This window comes from Camellia sinensis, chromosome 8, assembly GCF_055761805.1.
Source record: "Camellia sinensis isolate YWXY chromosome 8, ASM5576180v1, whole genome shotgun sequence".
NCBI lineage: Eukaryota > Viridiplantae > Streptophyta > Magnoliopsida > Ericales > Theaceae > Camellia > Camellia sinensis.
The window spans coordinates 42456018-42481837 of record NC_138968.1 but is presented as its reverse complement, the minus strand read 5'-3'; the positions used below and the strand labels follow the sequence as shown (position 1 = coordinate 42481837).

The window sequence follows — 25820 nt, the reverse complement described above, 5'->3', positions numbered from 1 at the left end:
ACACTTTTTTCCCTTTTTTTTTTCTTTCTAAATCCCTTCTCAAATCTCCTAAGCAAACACAGCGTTGGGATAAATTAGTCATACAAAAATATAAAACCAAATAATATGGACTTCACCTTTGAAATTTTATTAAACTATGATCTTTTTGCGTGGATTAGATCTCATATGTATTTATATTGGAGGATGTATTACTAATTTTCCAAAAAAAAAAAACATATATATGAAAATGGTGTTCTCAAATTTATTATTTTTGTTTTCAAAAATACAAAAAACAAAAATAAAAAACGAAAACACAACCAAACACACAGGAAGTTTCACAAGCCTCTGAATTCGAAGTCTGCAGTTCAGTTCCCAAAATCTGTGTTTACACTCTCAAAAGCAAATAATACAAAACACTCAAAAATTTGCTGAAATGCTACAAAGGAAGTATCACATTTAACCTGTTAACTTGGCTTTGGGCAAAAAAAATGAAGGGGCAGATTTCTAGGGCAAATTATCAGAAACCTGGAATTATCATTTTTTCATAAACAGCCTATGAAAAATCATCTAAAATATGAATAACAGCAAGTAACCACTTCCTCTGCAAAATCATGTATGCCATAAGAAGTCATATAGGTCACATCTTAACATCTCAAACCCCCCCCCCCCCCCCCCCCCCCCCCCCCCCCCCCCCCCCCTCCCAAAAAAAAAAAAAAAAAAAAAAAAATGGTTGAATTACACTAATAGTCCCTATAGTTTGGAACTTATGCCACTTTGGTCCCTGATTTTTCAATTGTGACACATTTGACCTTGAATTTTGAATCTTGTTCCAAATAAGGACAATTGAAGATATCATTAAATTTTTCGAGGGTAAAATCGTCAATTTGATAAAATATAAACTAATTTGATAAAAATAAAAGTCAAACAAATATTTTTGAATTTTTAAAAATTATTCCTACCAACTAAAAATAAAATTATGTAAAATTGATAAATCTTTTAGATATTTATTTATTTTTTTTACCAAATTAATTTTTATTATGTGTTTGGATGATGATCATGTAAAATTAATTTTAAAAAATTAATCATGTAATTTTTATTATTTTTTATCAATTTTACATAATTTTATCATTGGTGGATACAAATAATTTGAAAAAAATTAAAAATATTTTTTTGACATTTATTTTTATCAAATTAGTTTATATTTTATTAAATTGACGATTTTGTCCTTGAAATTTAACAATAGTATTTTCAATTGTCCTTATTTGAAACAAGATTAAAAAATTAGGGTCAAATGTGTTACAATTGAAAAGTCAGAGATCAAAAAGACATGAGTCCTAAACTATAGGAACTATTTGTATAATTTATCTCAAAAAAAAAAACAAAAACAAAAACAAAAACATAAAGAAGAAGAAGAAGAAGAAGAAGAAGATGATGATGATGATGATGAGGGATTACTTTTCTTACTTTTCTTTCTTGTCTTGTTAATTGCAAACCACTACATTTTGAGATGAACTGTTTGCTTTTTTTCTACAGCATAGCATTGATCTAGTTAACCTGCTCAATTTACCTTCCTGGAATACACCTATCTGAGTTTTGGGATTTTCTCATACAGCTCTTAGCTACATTTGTAGCATCTACACAACATAGACCATGCCCACCTCAAGGAGAGACACAGGAGGCACCTTGAGCACAACATCCGCTCCCCGGCAATTCCTCCTCAGGAAATTATACCCGAAATTGATGGCCAATCTCTTCATAAGAGATGACCCTCGTTTTGCCTTGACATGTGAATGCCCGAGAATGAAAGCAGTCCCGGCTTGTTGAGCGGCAAACAAGTCTTGCAGCTCTTCTTTCAATTGCATATCCAAATCAGACCGTTCATCGGAATCAGACTCGTCGATTGCAAATCTCACTCTTCTTTCCACAACACGCTCCATCTCAATGACATCTGTCACGCTCTCTATGGTTGGGAAACTTCCTGATACACTCTGTGGTTGCACACTTTCCTCTATCTCAAAAGCTGGCATGCCAGAGAGCGCCACCATTCCTATCACTGCCAATCTACACTCACTTGATGATGATGATCCACCAGATCGAGACCCATCATCCTTGTTTCCATGCCTCCCACACCAATCATAGCGGATGAAATCGGCCAGCTTGTTAACAAGTTCGGATTCGAAAGAATCGACATCCTGGTGAACGTCACGGTACCCGTAACGGACGATACACCTGTACGACCGGTGAGCCGAGGGACCCACCCGACCCACGAGATACCGCTCGGCAGGTGGCACGTAAGGGACAGGAACTGATTTTACACACACGAAGACAAGGACGCGATGGAAGGCGGGTAAGTTGGTGACAAAGCGCGAGAAGTTTGCGGGGATGCCAGAGGTGAGATCAGTGAACACAATGCCAATCCCTGGGACTCGAGCAATGCCCAAACTTGGACCCAAGGCTAATAACCATTCCAATGAAACCTTGTTGTGCAAGTCGTATTCATATTTCTTGATGGTAGCATAATGCCAAACAAACATGATGGTGACAAGAAAGAGTGCTAGGAGGATGGGGAGCCAAGCACCCTCAAGGAACTTAATAAGTGAAGCCGAGAAATAGAGTAATTCAAATGAGCCAAAGAAGAGTAGGAAGGTAAGAGCTACTATAGGGGGTTTGTGCCAACAAAGCATAATAACCAACGAAGTGAGGCACGTGGTCACGAGCATCACTGCCATAACTGCCAACCCTGCAATAGAACAGTATATTTACCTAATGCTAGGGAATCCAGAAGATGATCCAACTGATAACAGATTGAAAGCATAGTTTACCTGATGCATTGCCCATATGTTTTGTATCTCTGAATCCAATGGTCACAGCAATGCAGAGGATCATCAGCATCCAGTTGATCTCAGGGATGTAGATTTGACCGTGTATCTTATCAGAAGTGTGAACAACCTTGACTCTTGGAAAACAACCAAGTGATTGACTCTGGTTGATGATGGAGAATGTTCCACTAATGATCGCTTGACTTCCCACAACGGAAGCAAGGATTGCTACTACAAGCACTGGCCACCTCACACTTTCTGTGAGCAAAAGTGTGTGCAACCATTATGCTACTTCAATAGTAAACATTAAATAAAATAAAATAGGAGGCAACTATTATACCAATCTATGCAACTGTCAATATCTTTGCGCCATTTGAGGTGGGCAAAGCTTGCTAACTATGTGGACAATCTAATAAAGCACATCACAATTGGATGACAGTCTAACTAGTATCACAATGCCAACATTATACCTGGGACTGAGACATAATAATTGATCTGGTAATTGGTCTGGTGATGCTGTGACAAGTAGGCAGCTTGACCCATATATGCCAAAATAAGTGCCGGATAAACCAAAAAGGTGAAAGCAATCTGCAATTGGTAAAGAGTAAGAACTTTTCCTTTTTGTAGGCAAGAGACATCTTTTGGTTGGATAGAGAAGATGGTGTCAGCACAAAACATTTAATCAGAGAAATTAAACATTTTGGCAAGATGTACCTGAATTGCAGCATACGAGAAGTGGCCAAGATCAGCAAACATTGCCTCTGAGCCTACAAGTACAGTTAAAAAATGTGTTGGCTCATCTGTTGTTGAGCTACTGAGTTTTCACAATACTATGCATGCCAGTGGCACAAAATTAACCAAGTTTTTAATTAATAATAAAAGGACTGGCAAATTACAACAGTAGTCCCTATAGTTTGCCACTTGTGTTAGTTTAGTCCTTATAATTCAAGTTGCAACAAATTTGCCTTTAATTTTACAATTTGTATATGCTTAATCCATTGTATGGTACCTATACATATATTGCATACAACAGCCTAACCACTGCCTTACTCGCTTAAACAATGTTATTGCCCACCACTATTACCACCCCTCAAAACATTTACTAAACTCCTGATCAATGCTGCCTTTCCTTTGTGCCCGCAAGGCATGGCAACATGATACCCTCTCTCTCTGTCTCTCTCTCGCTCTCTCTCTCACCCATTCTACAAACCTCAACACCCAATTTACACTTTGATTGCATATACCATAACCCCATTTGAATCCATCACCAGTGCCTACCGCCACTCCCAATACCATTCCAAGCTAAACACCCAATTTACACTTTGATTGCATATACCATAAACCCATTTAAAACCACCGTCACAGCCCACCGCCCTATGAAGCACCAACACTTCAAAACAAGTGCCGTATCTATGTCAGACACACGGACACTTCGAGGACATGCGGACACTTCGGGGACACATATGGGACACACCACATGGCGTGTTCCCTTAGTTAATTTATTTTCAGGGGACAAGTCGAGGACACATGGGGGACACACTAGGGACATCCAAAATTGTCTTTTCCTCCATTTTATTTAGTACTTTGATGAATGTTGAATGTTTAATATATATATATATATATATTTAATTTAAATACTTAAAAAATCATCTATATAAAAAAAATATATACACTGTAAGAGTTAATTTAAAGTTTTTTTTTTTATTAAAAAAAAAAGAAAAAAAGAATTAGTGTTAGTTTTTGTTAATATTGATTGTTTGTGGATATAATATTATTCTAGATAGTAAATAAAAATATATTAAAACATATTTTATTGCCGTGTCCCCGCCGTATCCGTGTCTCCATATTTTTGAAATCGCCATGTTCCGTGTCTACATCCATGTCCGTGTCTGCGTCCGTATCTGCATCCGCATCCATATCCGTGTCCGTGCTTCTTAGCCACTGCCTCTCCCAAACCCATTCCCGTATTTGCTCTTCCTATTGACACAAAAAACAAACTACAGGGACTTCTGTTGTAATTTGCACTAAAAGAAATTGAAACATGGACAATAATCAGAATTGCTAAATGTACAAAAACTACAACATATAGAAATGTTCATGGTTGGTGCCTACTGGAATACACGTCACATAGATTCGATATTCTTGTTATCAAAAATTTGCTTTGGATTAATACTGAATTGACAATCCCAATTAATCCCCAATGATGACCAGTCCGGCAATGGGACAGACCACCTTGAACATTCCCCATGTTCAAGTAAAACTTCAAATATTACTCGGACACTTCTGTGTCAACAGGTCACATGACATACCCATGTAAATCCTGGAAAGTGCTTTGATTATTACAGAGACCACTTACCAAAAAAAGACTACTGCTGAAGCAATTAATTTTAAGTACTCTTAAATTGAATTCTTGAAAAGGAATAAATCCTACAAGACAAATTATATATTTTTTAAAAACAAAAGGCCATTTCTATGAGACTCTGCAGTTTCTGTCATAGACAAAAATTCACCTACATCCAATACCATTTAGCAATAGAATTTTGGATCATAGATATCGCCTGCCAGGATATCTTGCTACACAGGTATCACAAAGAACTGACTCACCTGAAGGACTAACAAAATGGAAAGCATGAGAATTTTCCTTGTACAACTGTTTTCCAAACTCACCTGTTATGCACAATAAAATCCCACCCAATGACATCCATCCGCTTTTTCGTGTCTTCTTTAAGAACTTGAACATGTAATAAGGTGAAAGAGCTTTATAAACATGTGGGTTCCAGTGGAGTATATTGTACAAGCCAAGGGAACTGATGCATAGTAGCCAAGTCAACACCAGTGGCGCGAAAACAAAACCAACACGGTGCGTGCCATAATGTTGTAATGCAAATAGGCATACTAATATGAAGCAGGTAATTGGAACCATCGCATCTGCAAATGGAAGCATAGATATAGATGTAAGGAACATAAAGGGTAACATGAAACCAGGTACAAACCAAAAAACCTGACATTTAACTACAAAACAAGCAAAAATACGCAGTTTAGAAACTTTTAAGCCTAAAATTCTCTAACAACAAGCACTCAAAATCATGAACTACTTGGTGAAGGTAAATCTCATATAATTGCTCAAAGAAAAAAAAAATTATTATTAGATTTATCTCACATGGAATTCAACTCATAATCCTATAGTAGTATAGTTGCTTTAATTTCTGATAGATACATCTTAACAAGCACAGTACAGGAAAGGGTATGTGAATACGCAGCTAGAGTCAACAATACATCGGAAATAATTTAGCCAATTAACACAAGTTAACTATTCTACCTCTGTATTACTTATTTTTTTAATTTCCATGGGTAAATCCTTGTTCAAGAATAAAGATACGTGCTTCCATGGGTAAATTCTTGTTTACGAATAAAGATAGGCGCAAAAATGTATGTGCCATGAGAGAGATTGGATAAAACCCACTTATATAGATTTTTCCTCACGAAGAGAACTCCAATGGAAAATTTTAATTTCATCCGGTCAAAATTTGTTATCAAGAACTTTAGCCCCTACGTGTTACTGCATAATCTTAAGACTTGTCACTTGTGTATTTGTTTTTCCACTTTGGATGAAATTTATTAAATCACCTTTCGCCACTCTGAACTGTTATACTTATGATTGAGGTCAAAATCAAGGGCACATCCATGATCACTCTCAGATCACTTGGAACAGATCAAAAGAAACATTAGATATAATCCCCCAAAATAAAACTTGAACGCTGTGTTTGGTTGGGAGATTTGGGAAGGGAAATGGAAATGAAAGGAAAAGGAGAAAGAATTAATAGAATTTCAAATCCCAACTATGTTTGGTTGTGTTGGTTATAAAATAGAATTGATGTCCTAAAAGGTATCCTATTTCTTTATTTATTTCTCACCCCCTTTCTTTTCCCATATATTTTTTATTATAACCAAACATAAATAGGATTACATTTCTCATTCCTTTTCCAAATCCCACCTCAAAAACTCCTACCAAACACAGCAGAAAGGGATAAGGCAAGAAATGATAGGAAAGGACGAAAGCAGAACATTTGGACAATTTTGATGGTCCCCTTGGCATTGTAGGCCAAATAGTTTCGCTTCATATTGGTAATAATAAGAAAAACAAGGTAAGTAGCATTATTTCGACTCTGTTTGAACGCAAACTTGTCAAAAAATTACAAACCCCACCCCTCTCCTGCTCGATAACTTCAATTAATTCTGTTGGATTGTCATCTTAACAGCCTGCAAGGTTCTCTATGTACTGGAATAAATGATTAAATATTAACTAATACTTTCTTTGTATGATAGAGAGCTTACATTGATGATGTTCCTTAGACATGGATAACTCAAGGCCAGAAACAGCAGAGAAAACTGCAACAGAAACAGGTAGTCAGAAAATTAGGAGAAATGGAAGCAAATTAAGAAAAAGTCTAAAAGAAAAGAGAAAGTACCTGAAATGGCTGGAGTGAGCAAGCCATCTCCAATTACCATACATGTGCCAAGTAGAACCAAGATTAGCAAAGCAGTGTGCAAGGATTTGTGCTCCTCGAGCAATAATTTTACCCTCGAGCTCTTCTTTTTCTCCGGAGGGTGCTCTAGTTTATACGTGGAGAGTGCTTCATCGGCAACTTGACGGTTGGGCAGAAGGCTTACTTTAGCATGCCTGCATATTAGGGAATAGAGCGCAAAAGTACCACCTACAATATTATGAACTTAGAAAACTCAGTTTTGTGACCAAATGATTTGGATGTTTATCAGATTATTATAGTACCCACCCTCTCCATTGTCATCAGCTCGAAGAACTATAAAGACATATTTGAACAAAGGAACTAGAGTTAGAGTCCAGAAAACAAATGAAAGAACACCAAAAATCTCTTCATTCGTCTCTGAGTGATGAATGTCTTCTGCAAACGTGTTCTTGTAAACATAGAGAGGGGAAATGCTCAGGTCCCCGTATACTACACCAAGACTTTGATAAGCTAAGAGCAAAGTTGTCTTCCAAGAATCCTTCTGAAATACAATTCAGCAAGCAATTTCTCAGAACTGTTCAGTAAAGAAAGCATGGTACAAATCTAAGATGTGAATGTTCACCATTCACTCACATTAAGAATTGAAATTTTGTAGGTTAATCATGTCCAATCAAACAGCAAGAAACAAAGGGATAGGCTCATAATTATATGAATTGTAAATATATCTTTACATGGAACAAAAGTTGTGGACAAACCTTGGAAGTGCTCCAACACTTCGAGTAGTCAAGATCCATGCTTCTTAGGCGTCAATCTTCACACTTTTTTTTGTGTGTTGGTGGAGACCAGCTAGGTGCAGATCTTCACTGAAACAATAGAAACATTGAGGGTATATACAGAGACTGAAATTTTAAACAGAAATAGAAGAACATTTCAAAGAACCCAAAGAGACCGACCCAAATCTCTACTTTACTCCATCATTATCTAAAAGAGATTAAAGCAACACACTTTCACAACTTTTCAATAAACGCACATGACATCCATACCTTCATCATTCCCATCAACTTTTTAGCAGACTTTTAGCCTTTGTGAAAAAATCCAATAAAGCAATAAATTCCAAATGAAAAGTGAATGAGAAAATCCAAGAAAGCAAGAAATCTCCAAATGAAAAGTGAATGCCAAAGGTATTGTACCTCACAGACACCACAATTATTCAGTTGAAAGTCCCCAAATGTTGAAGAGTGGTTTTTTTTTTTTTTCCTCTGAACAATTTTTTTCTTCTTCTGTTGTGTGATGATGAGAAGGGAAAGAAACTGATAACTCACTATTGCCCCAAATCAAGCAAAAGAGACCAAACACAAAATGTCGAACTCTAGAACACAAATAACCTAGCAAAATCATAAAGACCGAGGGGATAAACTATTTTTAAAAAAAAAGTCGATTCACATTTTCATGGGAGAAACAAACAAAAACAAAAAAGAGAGAGAGAGAGAGAGAGAGAGAGAGAGAGAGAGAATGTTAAAATGTAATACGAAGGAAACTCACCACAATCACAAGAGACATGACTCAACAACAGTCAAGTTAAAAAATCAATCACAACAAGATGAGCTCGAGGGAATAAAGGCAATTTTAATGACCATAATAACCTCTTCTCTCTCTCTCTCTCTGCCTGTATGAATATAATATACACTGTCAAACAAACAAAGAAAAAAGATGACTAGATTTTCCACACTCCCACCAAACTGGGAAAAAATATAGCAAAACCTTCATGGGTAGAAAAGCCAATGCAATTAAAAAAGGGAAAGAGAAAGTTATAGCAAAACCTATCTCTACTTCCTTCTAGCTCACACCTTTTGACAAAAAAAAAAAAAAAAAACCCAAAACTTCTAGAACCAAACAAGGAGAAAGTTAGTTATACCTGTACATAAAACTTAATTCACAGCTCACAGATTGATTACCCAGCTTTGATCAAGGACTTACCAAAACTGATCTCCAGAAATATAACTTGAGACCATGAAGATGAATGAGACACCAATGAGTCTGGTTTATAGGCAGAGCCACGTGATGAGAACATGGCCCCTTCTCTCTAAGACGGTACACTGCCCCTCCATTCTCAGTTCACGCCAAATCGCCTACCCATTTTTGCCGTTACTTTTACAAACGCCATGGGGACCTTTTTCCTTGATTTGGGTCCCCATTTTGGTCCTTTTTTTCCAGTTGTTTGATTGGTACCCACTGTTTGCTTCCCGAGAAAATGACTTTGATTTTATTTGAGACAACAATCAATCAAAGCCCATTCTCAAGCAATGTCAATCTTAATTGAAGATTATGGATTTAGTTAAGTTCCATTTAAGCACTCATTTACAAACAACCAAAAAGAAAAAAAAAAAGCCCAAAATTAAAAAATGGAAAAAATAAATGAAGAATAGTTATAGCTAAGCAAAGCAGTTACGAACGATTTACATGCCATGATGAGTTTGTTTTTTTTATCCGCTTTGGACCACTCTCTCGCGGATCTGAATGGGGCTTGATAGAGATACATCGAAGCGTTACTTCAATAAAGGAACACACCTAACTTTTCTTTTTACTTTTTTTTTGTCCATGTGCGTTGTATGCATGAGCTTGGTGTGTCTGCCATTGAATGCCCATTTGAAGCTCGAATAGTGTGTGATTTTGTCGGTATTATTATTATTGTTATACAGAATACAGAAATTAACAGAACCGACATTTTGCTGCTACGGAAATTGTTACAAACAGACATGGGGAATAATATCTGAGAGATTGAAGTATATAAAGAGAGAGAGAGAGATTTGAGCATATAAAAATTGTGAGGATTTTATAGAGAACAATGGTGTTAAAAACATTCTTTCAATAAAAAAAAAAATGGTGTTAAAAACATGGGCGGGAGAAGGAATAAATGTGATATGTGAGACAGGAAGATGTGCCCCCCTCACAGAAAAAGCTATTCACGTTGGTCAGATTAGGATGCTGCGGCTCGAGCGATTCCCCCACCCACAGAGAAAGCTATTCACGTTGGTCAGATTAGGATGCGGCTCGAGCGATTTTACAATAAAATTATAAACTAAATAACGAATTGATAAAAAAATAAATTACACCAATAATTTTTATAGTTTCTTTAAATTTCACTTTGTAATTTTGTACATTATTTTTTTTGTTCAAGCTCATGACAAAAGGATTACATTGCAATAAAATTAAAAATATATAAAATTCAAATTATTAAAATTAAAATTACAAGAATTAAAGTAAAACTTCACTAAAAAATTAGAGGGATCAATAGTGTAATTTACCCTTGTATATATAAATTTATGGGAAAAACTATGGTTCACATCCCTCAAATATATATCTTATAATTATAGAAGAAAATGACATAACTATATACTTTTTGAGTCATAACTAAAATAAATAAATAAAAAATAGTCATAATCAAAATCTTAAAATGATGTCATAATTAAAATAAATTAATTATAACTAAAGAAAAAATAACGTAACTAAAAAGGCATAAGGTATAAGGGTGTGTATAATAAAATCTTCCTAAATTTATATATTGTATGTACTTCATACATAAGTACAATTTTTTTCCTCGACATAAGATTTATAATTTTTTGTTCATTTTAAAAGGTCTAATTTTTATTATAAAAAACATAACTTTATTATTAATAATTTTAAAGGTGCACATTATAATTTTATCATTTATAATTTTTATCAATTTTTTTTTATAACTTTTTCTGTAAAAATTATAATTTTTTTTTACAATATACACTTTTTTTAAGAACATACATTGCAATACATATGAGAGTGGTACGATGAAAATGAAAAGTTGTAAGGAAAAAAAATTACAAACACGTGGAATACAAATGTGTCTATGACGGAATGAAAATGAAAAGCTGTAAAAATGCAAGTGTAACTTGCATCCTTCCTAGTTTTTTTTTTTTCCCCCCCATTTTGCCACTCACATATGATTCCCCTTATATAAAACACGTCATTTTAAGAGTGCGTAGCGGTTTCAAATATTGGTTTGGGCAATTATTGCATGTCTAATGGTCTAAATTAAAATGTGCGGCGGTACTACATGCATCAATTAATATATACACTAATGTATCAACTAGTATTATATCATTATTACTGACCCCACCTATTATACAAATTATAAATATTCAAAACCTTTAAAATTATGTCATATCATCTGTTAATATACTAATTAGTATATTAATTAGTACATATAATATTATTCTAAAGCGTTTTATCAAAGTCATATTCGAACTTATTATGGTGAAAAAAAAAAAAAAAAAAAAAAAAACCTATATCACTTTAATAATAACTTATCATTTTACTACAATCAAATGTTAAACTCAACTAAGTTTTCAACTATTGAAGTGGAAGATGTAGTGAATTAAAGCTAATTAATCACGAGAGATGCAATAAATGTTGCTCCTATAAAGTTCCAAGTCTTGAGAAGATATATTATGAGTAATTAATATATTTAATTATAATTATAATTTTTTAGTATTATTAAGTTTTTGTAATTTGTGAATTATCATAGTTTTAGAATTTTTGGTAAAGTTTTGATTTGTGAAAATTTTGAAAAAATAATTGAGCTTTGGTAAGAAATCTAATTTAGTAACAAAATAGTTTTGCCAAAACGTTTAGCCAAATTTAACTCAAGATTTAACATTGTTATTTTTTAGCAATGATTTTGAATCATCAATGAAGGAGTATTTTTGTTTAGTCTAAACATATTTTTTGTCTTTATAAGTCATTTGACTTAACCATAAAAAAATATTCATAGCGGTGTGTACAAATTGGGTTGATGATATTTTCAAACCAAATAATGTTTGGTCCACACAAAATCCTCAGCCTGATCACGCCTGAATTACGTGGTACCATCAAAAGCAAAAAAAGACCTATGTTTTTCTTTTCGAAAAATGCTTTGGAGCTCTAATTTTTGAACTCTAAAGGTAGCTCTAATGAGTTGGTAGTGAGCTCCACCTACAGTGATGTGATGTTTTGGTCTTAGTTTATTTTTATTTTATTTTTTTTGTTCATTGCCATGTCATTAGTGCTTCATTAGAGTACCAAAATTAGTGGTCTGAATCATTGTTGTTTCTTTTCTCTCTTTGTCTACACCAAGAGTCCTCTTTCTCTCAAACAAACGGTGGTCTCTCTCTCTCTCTCTCTCTCTCTCTCTCTTTCTCTCTCTCAGATCTGAATTTGTGAAGGAAAAAAAATAAGGGAATGGGTGATCGGAAAACCGATCTCCACACCCTCGCCGCCATTCCTCCACCGACCACTGTGAACCACTCACCCCCTTTCACGAACCTCATCGCCGCAAATCAATCCCCCTTTTCCGTTGCTGCAAATCGCGGGGTCTCCACACCAAAAAGAGAAGCAAGAATGGTAGGGAAAGAGTGGGTTTAAAAGCACCATTTTCAGTTTCTTTCTTTAAAACTCCAGTGATCAAAACCCACAATACCTCCATTTTGGAACAAACTCCACATCTTTTCACCCACATTCTTTTACAAAAAAGAAAAAAAAAAAAAAATCACAACCCATAATGATCCTGACTCAATCTCGAAACTAATTAGCCCTAATTTGTCTATCTTGAAAGGTAATTGATGGTGTAGAGAGATCAACCATTTGTAAAAATCAACCATTTGTTCTTCGTTCAAGACTTCTCTTTCTTCATGTACATATGCAATAGATACTGTTGGAGCATGTGTGAAGGTAGAGTCCCACATTGGATAAAGAGTAAAATGTATGAATCTTATTATACATTAGATGTGCTCTCCACTTATGGGCTTGAGTTTTTAAGTGGGCATGAGTTTCTTATAATATATGTTGGGCCTTAATGTGGTATTTGTAGACTCTAGAGTTTCTTCCTAATGGATTGGGCCGGTATTGTTGTGCACTTATGGGCTCTCTAGTTCTCTAACAACTGGTATCAAAGCCAATGATAGACGATCTATGGGCAGGCTCTCCTAGAGCATTGTTATTGTTGGCCTTGGGTTTGCACAGAGACTCTCAACGGAGCAAGAAAAATCTATGACAACTCTTGATCGAGCAAAGAAAATTCCTGGTACACGCGGCAAGGTTGAACCGCGACAAGGTGGCTCTCAATGGATTATGGTGGCTTACGATGGAATGTGTGTAGGTGGCCCAAGCTAAACTAGATCAGGATTAAAGAGGAGTGTGTAATGATCTACAATGAACTTGTTGATGATAGATCAAGAATCGAGGGGGAGTATGGAGAGGCCCAATGTTTGGTTCACACATGAGGGGGAAATTATTTGAGCATGTGTGAAGGTAGAATTCCATATCAGATAAAGAGTAAAAGAGATGAGTCTTAATATTAGATGGCCTCTCTACTTATAGGCTTAAGCTTTTAAGTGAGTATAAGTTCCAAATAATGTATGATGGCCTTAATGTGGTATTTGTGAACTCTAGAGTTTATCTCTAATGGATTGGGCTGGTATTGTTGTGCACTTGTGGGCTCCCAAATTCCCTAACACATACAACCATGGCCAAAACAATAGTTGGTGATGATGAAATTGACAAAGCCAAGACTAAAGCTTTTCTTTTTCTTTTTCTTTTTTTTTTAATCTGGTTTTTTTTTTCTTGATACTTTTCTTGATGGGTTTGTATTTTTGGGGTGAATTTTGTGAGATGGGTTTATGAAATTTTGGGTATTTTAAGTGTTAAAATCAAATCTTTGAACCACCTACTTGGTCATTGAAATTGTTGAGTGAGAGGTTTTCTTTTTCTCTTTTAATTGGACCCCCATGAAGAAATCTGAAATTCTAATGTTTTTGATCATGTACGACCTTACAGAATTATTCTTAGGATTTGTAAAAAATTAAAAAAAAAATTGTTGTTGGATTCTTGTAGTTGCAAGTGTTATGAGAGAGAGAGAGTGTGTGTGTGTGTATGTGTTGTTTGCTATTTGAGTGGAAAGAGAGCTATGAGAGGGAGAGAGAGAGAGCAGTGAAAGGGAGAGAGAGCTTTGTTTACAATTTAAGGGGAAAGAGAAAAGAAAAAAGGCATGGGTTGCGTTTGATTTAATGCCTCTTCTTTTCCTAACGCTTGAAAATCATACATTTTGGGGGCAAATAGGACAAATACAGGAATAAGACTTTCCACCTCATTCGGACATTTGGAGTAAGCATAATTTCGGTGGATGTAGTAGAATTGTTTCAAACCAAACTGCTTTAGTCATGGCTGTCCCTTAAGGTAACTTTAATGTGAAATTAAAGTAGGTCCCAACCACCAGTTGAGGTGGAATCAAATGGATTTAGTTTCTTTGTAATAAGATCTTTACACCACCAAAAAAAAAAAAAAAGACCAAAAATCATTAAGAATTTAATGAGAAATTGTCTCATAAAGTTGGCCTCATGAATGAGGTATTGGGAATAGCGTGTAATTACCTATCCCATATTAATTGTAGAGGAATGCAGTGATTGGTGTTTAAATCCCAAGTTTTGGATAAGGGTATGAGCCCTTTAGGGCATCCAAATTTTTCGAAGAAATGGAATTATGGATGCTTCAAAGATGGTCTTGGGCTAAAGTTATGGTCCAAGTTGGTTATGCAAAAATTGCCACACGCTCGTCCGTCGCCCGCACGCCTAGACTGGACCTGATCGGACCGGACCGAGCTAGATCCGTGGGTCATGGTCTATGGATCGTGGATCTTGGGCTTGGGACTTGGGCTGGAGGCTTAAGGCTTGCTGGGATGGGTCCGTGGATCTTGGGACTTAGAGCTTGTGCTTGAAGCTTGTTGGAATAGATTAGGTTTGGGCTAGGCCGGATTGGTAGCCCATCAACCTAATCTTTTTTGGGCCAAGTTTGTTAGGTTGCTGTAGATTTACACACATGTATATGTAGACTGCATAACTTATACACTAATTGTCCCATTAGTTTTGCTGCATTGGTTGCGTGGGTTTGACTGCATTTGTTGCTAGCCTTCTTGGCTAGGAGGCTCCTTATCTCTCTTCCTTTGTGTATAAATAGAGACTAATTTCTTTGGTTGTCAACACAGAAATTCTTTGCTCTCATATTACAGTCAGTTTGCTTTTGTAATATTCTTCCTGAGTGAGAGTGTTGTTTTTGTCAGTTTGCCAGAGCTAAACCAAAGGTGCTTCTGCATTAATAGGTATATCGTCGTATTTTGGGAGACAGACGCCAACATACCTCTAGCACCCACGGTGAGGCGGCGAATCTGTTTTAAGAAGACTATGGTATCACACATGTTTCGATTTACTTTCTTTTCCTCATTTTTGCTATATGTATTTCTGTTTATTAAGTTGTATGATTGAGTCCCATGATTTTCTGTAAATAACTTAATTAAATATGAATATGTTTGTTTATTTTATTTAAAGTACACAATTTGTATAACAATCTTAAAACAGATTATATGTTTTCTATGAGATTAGATAAATGGATTCATTTGTAATAGATTAAACATAGTTGGTACTGCTGGAAATGGTGCATGCGTATAGTTACTGTTTCTTACATAGAATTCATGATTACGTTTTGGCTTCTGTTAATTAGGTTTAATTGTTAAAAAGAAAATTGTATGCTACTGTTACCGTTTTCTGAACCACCTATAGAAATTTCAACATGTTTATAGTTACTGTTTCAATGATACATGTTATGGGATTTAAATTATTAAAGAAAAAAAAAAGAAAAAAGAACGGTACTTGATGCTCTTGAATATGAAAGTGCATGATTGGGTTTTTATATATATTTGAATGTATTTCTCATGTGCTTCGGTAAATTATTATTAAAAAAAAAAAATCACTGTGTCATAGAATTGAATAGTCTACTGTTTAATTGATTTAAGTGTTTAAATACATTTCAATGTGTTATTATTATATGCAATGTTATTTGATAATTTTCCAGTTTAAAAGAGAATGCTTTTTATTTCTAGATTTCTAGCATAAGTTGCATGTTTATTTGTTTTTAGTATAATTTTATTTTATGAGCATAGTTTTTAATTTCCTACCATGATTTGTATGTTTCTTTATTTTATAGTTTTATGTTATAATTTGCATGCTCATGAGTCTCTAGTTGTTTAGTTAAAATTAACATGCCAAATATGTTCTACTTTTCTAGTTTAATTCACATGTATTTTAGATCCTAGATTTGTAGGATAATTTGCATGTTCTAAATTTTAATTTATGTTACCTACTTATTAATTCTAGAATTATTTGCATGATTTTATTTCTAATCATTTAATGTTAATTGCTGGAATTAGTTACATGTTTATTGTGTAGTAATTACATATAACTCTTGCCAATTAATTTGTATTTAATTTTTAGAGTTATAAGGGTTTTGTAACTTATCTAGTTTTATTTGGGAGTTATAAGTTTATTGTGTAACTCGTAAAGGTTATTAATTCTTTACTTAATTTTGCTTTTAAGTAAATTGCTAAAAGGTTTTAAATAATTGATCATTTTTACAGTTTTTTTTTTTCCAATTATTTGTTTTTTATTTCTTGTATTTTTCTGCTAACTTTTTTTTACATGAATACATACGCGAAAGGGAATGGGAAAAAAAATACAAAACCAAATGAATAGGATTTGGGACTATAAAACAAAAGTTTTAGACTACTAACCTTTTTGTAGAACAGAAATACCTTAGAAAGAAATTTTTGGACCAAAAAGAATCCTTAATTGGATTGGTTTATTATTTGAAGCAAGGTTGTTTGCTTGTATTTTTGGAAGAATTTTTATTTGCTTGTAATTGTTGTAACAGTTTTTAATTACTTGTAATTTGGTTAGCAATTTTTAAATTATTTGTAAGTTCTGAAACTTGGTTTGGTTTAACCTAATTTATCCCTTGAAAAACTTAATTCTAAATTTGTTTCCTATGGCTAGGAGTCACCATGCTCTTGAAAGTTTTATCTAAAGTTAACTAGGTCTTAAGTGGGATGGTGTGACCCCTCCAATCTTCCTGGAAACTTTTCTGATCATGTTCGATTCAAGGGTAATTGGTGAGACTAGTTTTGAATTAAATTTCTGACTTTGAGATTTTCTAGTATTAAGTTTAGTTTCTGGAAACACAGAATAATGAAATTATGTTGTATTTTTCAAAAATGGCAACTTTAACTAATGTTGATTTTGCTACTTCTGCCGTTGCTAATGTTGGTGGGGATTAGAGTCCTGAGACAACTAGCTTGCCAACCCTTACTGTGACCTTTGTGATCAATCTAGTTGTTGTGACCTCTGTGGTCACCTATTACTACTCCTGTTATTTCGGGAGGACCGCTCAACCATCATGAGCGCTAGGAGAAGTTCATTGGAGTGAATTTCAAAAGGTGGCAGCAAAACATATTATTCTACTTGACTACTCTTACAAGGTTTTTAAGTGAAGATCCACCAACCGTGGAAGAGAATGAACAAGACAAACAGAAGCTCATGGCTCTAGATGCTTGGAAGCAGTCGGACTTCTTTTGTCGAAACTACGTTCTGAATGGCTTGGCAAATACACTGTTCAACGTATTTTATGCAAAGAAGTTAGCAAAGGAGTTGTGGAATGCTTTGGACAAGAAGTACAAAACCGAGGATGCTGGTGTAAAGAAATTTGTCGTTGGTCGATTTTTGAATTTCAAAATGGTGGACTTTAAAACCGTCATTAGCTAAGTCCAAGATTTTCAAGTAATTATGCACGAGATTTATGCAGAGGGAATTTTGTTGAGTGAATCATTCCAAGCAACTACTTTGATTGAGAAGCTGCCCAATGGCTAGAAAGACTTTAAGAACTGCTTGAAGCACATACGAAAAGAGATGACAGTTGAAGAGCTCGTTGTCAGGCTCTGAGTTGAGGAAGACAACAAGAAGAAAGAGGAGAGTACCTTTGCTGTGAAAGCGAACATGGTTGAGTATGGCCAATCCTCGGGAGTGAAGAAGAAGCCATTGACAAGTAAAAGGTCAAAACTGGAGGCTAGAGGTGGTATCTCCAAAAGGTCGATCTACAAGCCGTAGGAACCTATTTTTAGGTTCAATGGAAAGTGCTTCAACTGTGGAAGCAATGGGCATCAGGCAGTTAATTGTAGCAAGAAAAAGAAGACCTACAAGAAGAACCCTCCACAGAACAAAAGTCGAGCTCACATGGCTGAGATTGAGGATTTGTCTCAAGATGTGGACGACATGCATCTGCTTGCTATTGTTTCAAAGGTGAACATGGTGGGGTCCAACCCAAAGGAATGGTGAGTGGACACTAGGGCCACTTGCCACATCTATACTGAGAAGAAGATATTCACAACTTTTGAATCGGTGTCCTATTTGTGCCAGACATTCGTAAGAGCCTTGTCTCGGGTTCTCTTTTAAGCAAGCATGACTTCCGCATGGTGTTTGAGTCTGATAAGGTCTTATTGAACAAGAGCAAAGTTTATGTGGGAAAGGGGTATATGTTGGGCAGTATGTTTAAGCTCAATATAATGACTATTATCCCTAAAATGAATGAGAAAGCTTCTTCTTCTAGTTATATGCTTAAGTCCTTTGAATTGTGGCATGGTAGATTGGGTCATGTGAATTATGACTCTCTGTGTAGATTAATCAAGTTAGATTACGTACCATCTTTCAAGATTAATCCAAATCACAAGTGTGAAACTTGTGTAGAAGCAAAATTGATAAGGACTTCATTTTATTTTATTGAAAGAAGTACCGAGCCTTTAGATTTAGTGCATAGTGATGTAGGTGACTTGAAAGTCACACAACCACATGGTGGCAACAAGTACTTTATCACTTTTGTTGATGATTGCACTAAATATTGTTATGTGTATTTGCTTAAAAGCAAAGATGAGACGATTGACAGATTTATTCTTTTTAAGAATAAAGTTGAGCATCAACTAAGCCGAAAGATCAAGACTTTAAGAAGTGATAGTCGTAGAGAATATGAATTGTCGATTATTGAGATTTGTGCTCAATTTGGAATTATTCACCAAATTACAGAGCCTTATTCACTTTAGTCAAATGATGTTACTGAGCAGAAAAATATGACGTTAAAGGAAATAATGAATGCAATATTAATAAGTTCTGTGTTGCCACAAAACTTGTAGAGGGAAACAACTCTCTCCGTGACCTACATTCTAAATAGAATACCTCAGAAGAAAGTGGACAAGACTCTGTATGAATTATAGAAAGGTCGCATGCCTTCCTATAATTTCCTGCGAATGTCAAGGTGTCTTGCAAAAGTGGTGGTACGTACACCCAAGCGGGTTAGGATAGGTCCGAAAATCGTGGACTGTATATTCATTGGTTATGCACAAAATAGTAGTGCATATAGGTTTCTTGTGCACAAGTCTGATATTTCAGATATACACAAGAATACTATTATGGAGTCATTAAATGTGTCTTTCTTTAAGGACGTGTTTCTTTGCCAAACCCAAGGAGAGGATCAAAGTTCTAAAAAGGAACTTGAAGATGATCCTAATGATAGTGATCAAGATGAGGAAGTAGATGAGCCAAGAAAGAGTAAAAGGGCCAAGACTTTCAAGTCCTTTGGTCTAGACTTCTTGACTTATATGTTAGAGAGGGAACCTCAAACTTTCCATGAAGCTGTGACTTCACCTGAAAGTCCTTTGTGAAAAGAAACGATTAATAGTGAAATTGACTCCATCTTACAGAATCATACCTGGGAGTTAGTTTATCTACCCCCAGGCAGTAAGGCCTTGGGAAATAAGTGGATCTTTAGGAGAAAGATGAAAGTGGATAGGTGATAAGTATAAGCTAAGCTAGTTATCAAATGATACAGGAAGCGAGAAGGCCTGGATTACTTTAATACGTATTCACATGTGATAAGGATTACATCCATTCGCATAGTGATTGCAATAACAACTTTATGTGGTCAGGAGATACATCAAATGGATGTAAAGATAGCTTTCTTAAATGGACATTTAGATGAAGAAATCTACATGGAGCAACCTGAGAGGTTTTCAGCTCTAAGGAAAAATAAGAAAGTCTATAAGCTTGTCAAATCATTGTATGGTTTGAAGCAAACTCCTAAGCAATGGCATGAGAAGTTTGACAATGCTATGTTATCAAATGGGTTTAAAATCAATGAGTTTAATAAATGCGTATATGTCAAAGACACTGATAGAGGTTATGTCATTTTGTGTCCATACATCAATGACATACTCATTGTTGGTGATAATGATGAAATGAACTCCCAAGAGATTGTTAAACTCTAAGTTTGACATGAAAGATATGGGCCTTGCAGATATGATTCTTGGTATTAAGATTATCAGAACATCTGGTGGTATTGTACCTTCTCAATCTCACTATGTTGAGAAGATACTTGAGAAATTTAGTAAATTAGATACGAGTGTGTCTAGGACATTAGTAGACTTGAGTCTACACTTGACCAACAATAATGGTCAGAGTATCTCTCAACTAGAATATTCTCAGGTTATTGGAAATTTGATGTATCTGATGAGTTGTACTAGGCTGGATATAGCCTACTCTATTAGCAGGCTTAATAGATACACAAGTAATCTGAATGCTACTCATTGAAGGGATATTATGTAGGTGTTAGGTTATCTATGCTACACCCGGGATTATGGACTGCATTATGCCAGATACTCAGAGATACTAGAGGGTATAGTGACGCTAATTAGATATCTGATATAAAAGACTCCAAATCCACTAGTGGTTATGTACCCTTGGAGAGACAGTCGTGTCTTGAAAATCTTCCTAGCAAACGTATATATCGAGATCAACAATGAAATCTAAGTTTGTTGCTTTGGATAAAGCAACTAAAGAAGCTAAATGGTTTCGCCAGTTCGTTGAAGATATTCCACATCGGCCGAAACATGTGCTAGCTATCTGTATTCATTGTGATAGCCAATCGATAATTGGTCGGGCACAAAATAATATGTATAATGAAAAGTCTAAACATATCCGTCATAGACATAATTTCGTATGATAATTACTCTCTAATAGAGTTGTCTCTCTAGACTATGTAAAGTCTAAGAACAACATTGTGGATTCGCTAACCAAAGGGTTAACTCAAGAATTAGTAAAAACATCGTCAAGAGAAATGGAGTTAAGACCTTTAGTAAATGTTATCGAAACGAAAAACCCAATCTAGCTGACTGGAGATTCCAAGATCTAGATTCAAAGGGTTATGTAAAGTCTAAGGATAACATTGTGGATTCGCTAACCAAAGGGTTAACTCAAGAGTTAGTAAAAACATCGTCAAGAGGAATGGGGTTAAGACCTTTAGTAAATGTTATCGAAACGAAAAACCCAATCTAACTGACTGGAGATCCCAAGATCTAGATTCAAAAGGATAACCTAACTGCGTGTAACGGGTGAGTCACTGAAGAGGTAAATCCTCTTGCTCATTCCTTTATATAGTGATACCTTGTGGGGGATGGGAGGTTAAACTAATGCTTTTAATGACCTAAGTAATGTGAATAGTCAATCGTAATATAGTAAGATACCTTATATAGGTCACCTATGTGAGCACGAAGTGAGGCCGCTTCTTAAAGAATTGACAAGGTCGAATTCTTTAAAAACACTTACTGAACCAGGTTAGTGTTCTAAGGCCATATCGGACACACCAGTGGTTATGCAAATGCGCGCGCCGCTTGCCCTCCCAAACAGAATTGGGTTAAGTCTGTGGGTCGTAGATCTTGGATCTTGAGACTTGGGCTTGGGTTTTGACTTGAGGCTTGCTAGAATGGGTTAGGTTTGGGCTAGGCCAAATTGGTGGCCCATTAACCTAATATTTTTTGGGCCAAGTATGTTAGGTAGCTGCAGATATACACACGTGTATATAGAGTATATAACTTATACACTAATTGTCCCATCAATTTTGCTCATTAGTTGGACAGTTTTGACTGCATTTGCTACCAACCTTCATGGCTGGAAGGCTCCTCATTTCTCCCCTTTGTGTATAAATAGAGACCAACTTCTTTGGTTGTCAACACATAAGTTATTTGCTCTCATATTATAGTCAGTTTGCTCCTGTAATATTCTTTCTATGTGAGAAAGTGTTGTCTTTGTTAGTTTCCTGGAGCTAAACAGAAGGTACTTCTACATTTGTGGGTTCCAACCGTCATATCTTGAGAGATAGACTCTGACATACCTCCAGCACCCATGGTAAGGCAGTGAATCTGTTTTAAGGAGACTGTAGTATCACACAAGTTTCAGTTTCTTTTCTTTTCCTTACTTTTGTTATATGTATTTCTATTCATTAAGCTGTATGATTGAGTCTCATGATTTTTTGTAAATCAATTTAATTAAATATGAATCTATTTATTTATTTTATTTAAATTACACAATTTGTACAATAAGGAGTGTGCATGAGTTGGGTTAAATTGGGTTGATTATATTTTGTAAACCTACCCACTTTTGAGCAGGGTTGGCTTTGAGAGACAAACTTTTAAAAGTAGGTCTTTTATGCGTAATTAATGTCAAAATTTTATATATATAACAAAATAATAAAGTATTTCTAATTTATTTTTTTGTATTTGCTAGTATTCATACAAAATCTGTTTGTATACGTAATTACCAAAATTGTATGATAAAACTTAATTACATTTGACTAGACATGAAAATATTATTACGAAAATTGATTTTGGAGATACATAGTTTAGTATAATTCAGTTTACAACAAGAATTAATATTAAACAAAATCTAAAGTTATAATAATGAAATACAAATTTGAACTAACTATATCAATTAATTTTACTTTTATTGCATTTTTAGATGCAAATTTATTAAATAAGCTTACATAGTTGAGCTTATCTACTATGTCGTTTTTTAAATATATATATATATATATAACTAATTCGTTCAATTTTTTTGTGATATGATTGGCTGAAGTAAGATTTAATCAACTTCCTCGAAAAAAATATTATCCCGAGACATCTGTAATTATATGATTAACAATATTTTATAAATAATCTATGCAATTCGAAAATACTAATATCTTATTTTAATATATTTTACTACAATTAACTTTTTAATGCATAAGCCACCTGTTTGTAAACCTTTAACCAGGAGAACAGGGAGCCAATCCTTGAAAAAATAAAATAAAATAAAATAAAAATTTAATATTAATAATTATCTCATAATATAGAATCTCTTTATTATGTTTGTTGTTGATTTGTTGTTATGTTATTAATTTCTTCTCCTTATGAGTTCATTAGTTGGGTTGGTTATTGGATTCTTAGGTCTTAGGGCAGTTTGTTTTGGGTTAAGTAGATGGGAGGGGTTTAGGATAGTGGAGGTGTTATTTAATGTTGTGTTTGTTTGTAGAGTTGGGGAGGGGATTAGGATGGTGGAGGTGATATAGATGGAGGTTGGAGAAGGGATTGAGATGGAGGTTGAGGAGATGGTATTAGAAAAATAGTGAGGAAATTTGAAATTTTTTTATTTTTTTTATTTGTTATATATTGGATTTTTTTTTTATAAATATTAATGTTTAATTTTTTATATTTTTTTATTTGTTTTATTATTTTATATAAAAATAATTTAACAATTCCTACACTAACAACTATCATTAAAACAAACACAATTTTATTTAATCCCCTCACTATTAATCCCCTCACTATTAATACTCTTCATTCTACTTCTGAAAACAAACGGGACCTTAAGGTGTTTGTTTCATAGGATTTCACTTCATGTTCAGCAGATTTACTAGGTCATTATTTTCAATCAAATAATCTTATTTCACAACTAACAATCATCGTATTACAATCCCCCCTAAACAAACACGATTGTATTGTGATTGGACTATAAATTCAGTCAGATTGAATTGATTTTTTTCATAAATAATTTACACATTATAAACTAAAAAATAAATAATTCAAACCATTAAAATGAAAACCGTAATGAATTTTATGGTCAAAACAACACCGTTTCCTAATTTTGCTTTTGTCCATTGTCGTCTACTACAACTAGTGATGGATCATATATTTAAGTAATATTTTAATTATAAGAATCACCAAATAATTTATCAAAAAAATTATCAAACACTCACATGCGTCCACACCCATGTGTGTTGATAATTTTTGAAAAATACTAGAAATTTCAAAAAATTTACGAAAATTTATGTCAAATTTCTTATATGGGTGCATGTGGGTTCCACGCGGGTTACACACATACGTGAAATATTTGATAAAAATTTTGATAAATTTTTTGGGATCTCTAGCATTACTTTAATTTTTTTGATAAATTACTTGGTGTCTCTAGTATTTTTGATTTTATAAAGTTTGTTTATATTGTGGAGACGTATTTTTAAGTAGGACCGCGTGAGTTTAAGATCTCGTCTATGTGGTACGACCTTAGATTGTAGTGCCTGTTAGAAATGATGGGAAAAATTCTGGGTAAAAACAGAATTTTTTTCCTAACTTTGGTCTAATTTTTAGGTAGAACCCGAGTGTCGATTTTCACTGGTCAAAGTGGTAATGCGTTCTATGCCGCGTTGTGATTCACGTGGTATATTTGATTACTCAAAACCATTATCGAGTGAATAGAAAATTGAAGCCAAAGTGTGCTTCATGAAAATGAAGTTTTTGGTGAAAAATCTTTAAAGGTTTGAATAAGGCATGTCCCACATTGGTTTGGTGGGAAGTTTTGGATGGGTTTATATAGCTTGGAATTATAACTTGAGAAGGGCCCCAAAGGGCACCCCAAGTTTGTAGAAGGGAGAGGTTATGGGCAAAATGGACTAGACCCATGGGATCCAAAAATCACTACACACACCCCGCCGCCGTTCGGTCGGGCTGGGGCGTAAGTGTGTGGTTAGGTTGGGCTTGTTTGGCCCAATACTAATCTTTTTGGGCTAAAAACATTTGAATTTTATTTTTTCTAAAATTAAATTCTAATTTGTCCAATTTGATTTTCGGAATTTAAATTCAAAATTGGGTTCGGTTTTCTCTAAATCTTGTTTTTATCTATTGAAATTTGAACTCAATTAGTACCAATTCAAACCCAACAAGTTCAGTACCTGTTCAAACAGGAATGCTACCTGTTTAATTCAAATTAAAAGGGTGCCACTACATCTGTAAATAGACAACCCTCATTTGATGATTTTTACACAATTTTCGTCCATATTATTCTGCAATTACTCTCTACATATTGCTGCATTATTTTCCTTCTGAGAAAAAGTATAAACACTTTGTGTGTTTATTGAACAAATAAATTGTAGTGCTGTATTTATTTGTTGTTGATCATTTCATCCTAAGAGATAGACGTCGATATTCTGAAAGCACCGTGGAGAGGACGAATCTGTCTTAAGGGCACAGTGTCAAACACTGGACTTGATCAGATTATTATTCGAAGAAATTAATCAAATAAGTTTTTTAATTTATTTTTTCTGTTTTATTTGTTTATTCAAATCATATTTTAATTTTATTTTTGTAACAAAATAAAATCTGTTTTTATTTATTTACTTTTTATTTCTAGTTTGATTTTTGTAATCAAACTTATTTCTCTCCTTTCTTTTATTTCTTTTGTATTTTGTTTGTTGTTAAGTACACAAACAGAATTTATCTTTTTAAATACAGTGAAGA

The 25820-nt window shown here is 34.4% G+C and overlaps 1 protein-coding gene across 12 annotated transcripts; it reads right to left on the bottom strand.

The window, feature by feature from the left end:
• Positions 1–1420: 1420 nt before the first annotated feature.
• LOC114309607 (potassium transporter 2) lies at positions 1421–9806 on the bottom strand. Of its 12 annotated transcripts, none has more exons than XM_028255384.2 (11): positions 8828–9010; positions 8476–8670; positions 8041–8148; positions 7592–7826; positions 7268–7513; positions 7134–7187; positions 5466–5726; positions 3513–3565; positions 3269–3386; positions 2802–3056; positions 1421–2719 (listed from the first exon to the last, which is right to left on the bottom strand). In XM_028255384.2, exons 3-11 carry the CDS (start codon positions 8077–8079, stop codon positions 1614–1616), a joined length of 2367 nt encoding a protein of 788 aa, XP_028111185.2. In that variant the 5' UTR covers positions 8080–8148; positions 8476–8670; positions 8828–9010; the 3' UTR covers positions 1421–1613. The 12 variants fall into 12 exon arrangements, with proteins under 12 accessions (XP_028111185.2, XP_082738672.1, XP_082738675.1 ...); XM_082882546.1 differs by adding an exon at positions 8329–8366 and having other exon boundaries at positions 8476–8836; XM_082882549.1 differs by lacking the exon at positions 8828–9010 and adding an exon at positions 8329–8366 and having other exon boundaries at positions 8041–8143; positions 8476–8779.
• Between the last annotated feature and the right edge of the window lie 16014 nt (positions 9807–25820).

Coding starts and splice junctions, on each gene's coding strand:
- LOC114309607 (XM_028255389.2), bottom strand. CDS start 8,079: ATGGATCTTGACTACTCGAAGTGTTGGAGCACTTCCAAG. Junction 7,188..7,267: donor GCTCACTCCAGCCATTTCAG/GTACTTTCTCTT, acceptor TTTCTGTTGCAG/TTTTCTCTGCTGTTTCTGGC. Junction 3,387..3,512: donor TCTCGTATGCTGCAATTCAG/GTACATCTTGCC, acceptor TACCAATTGCAG/ATTGCTTTCACCTTTTTGGT.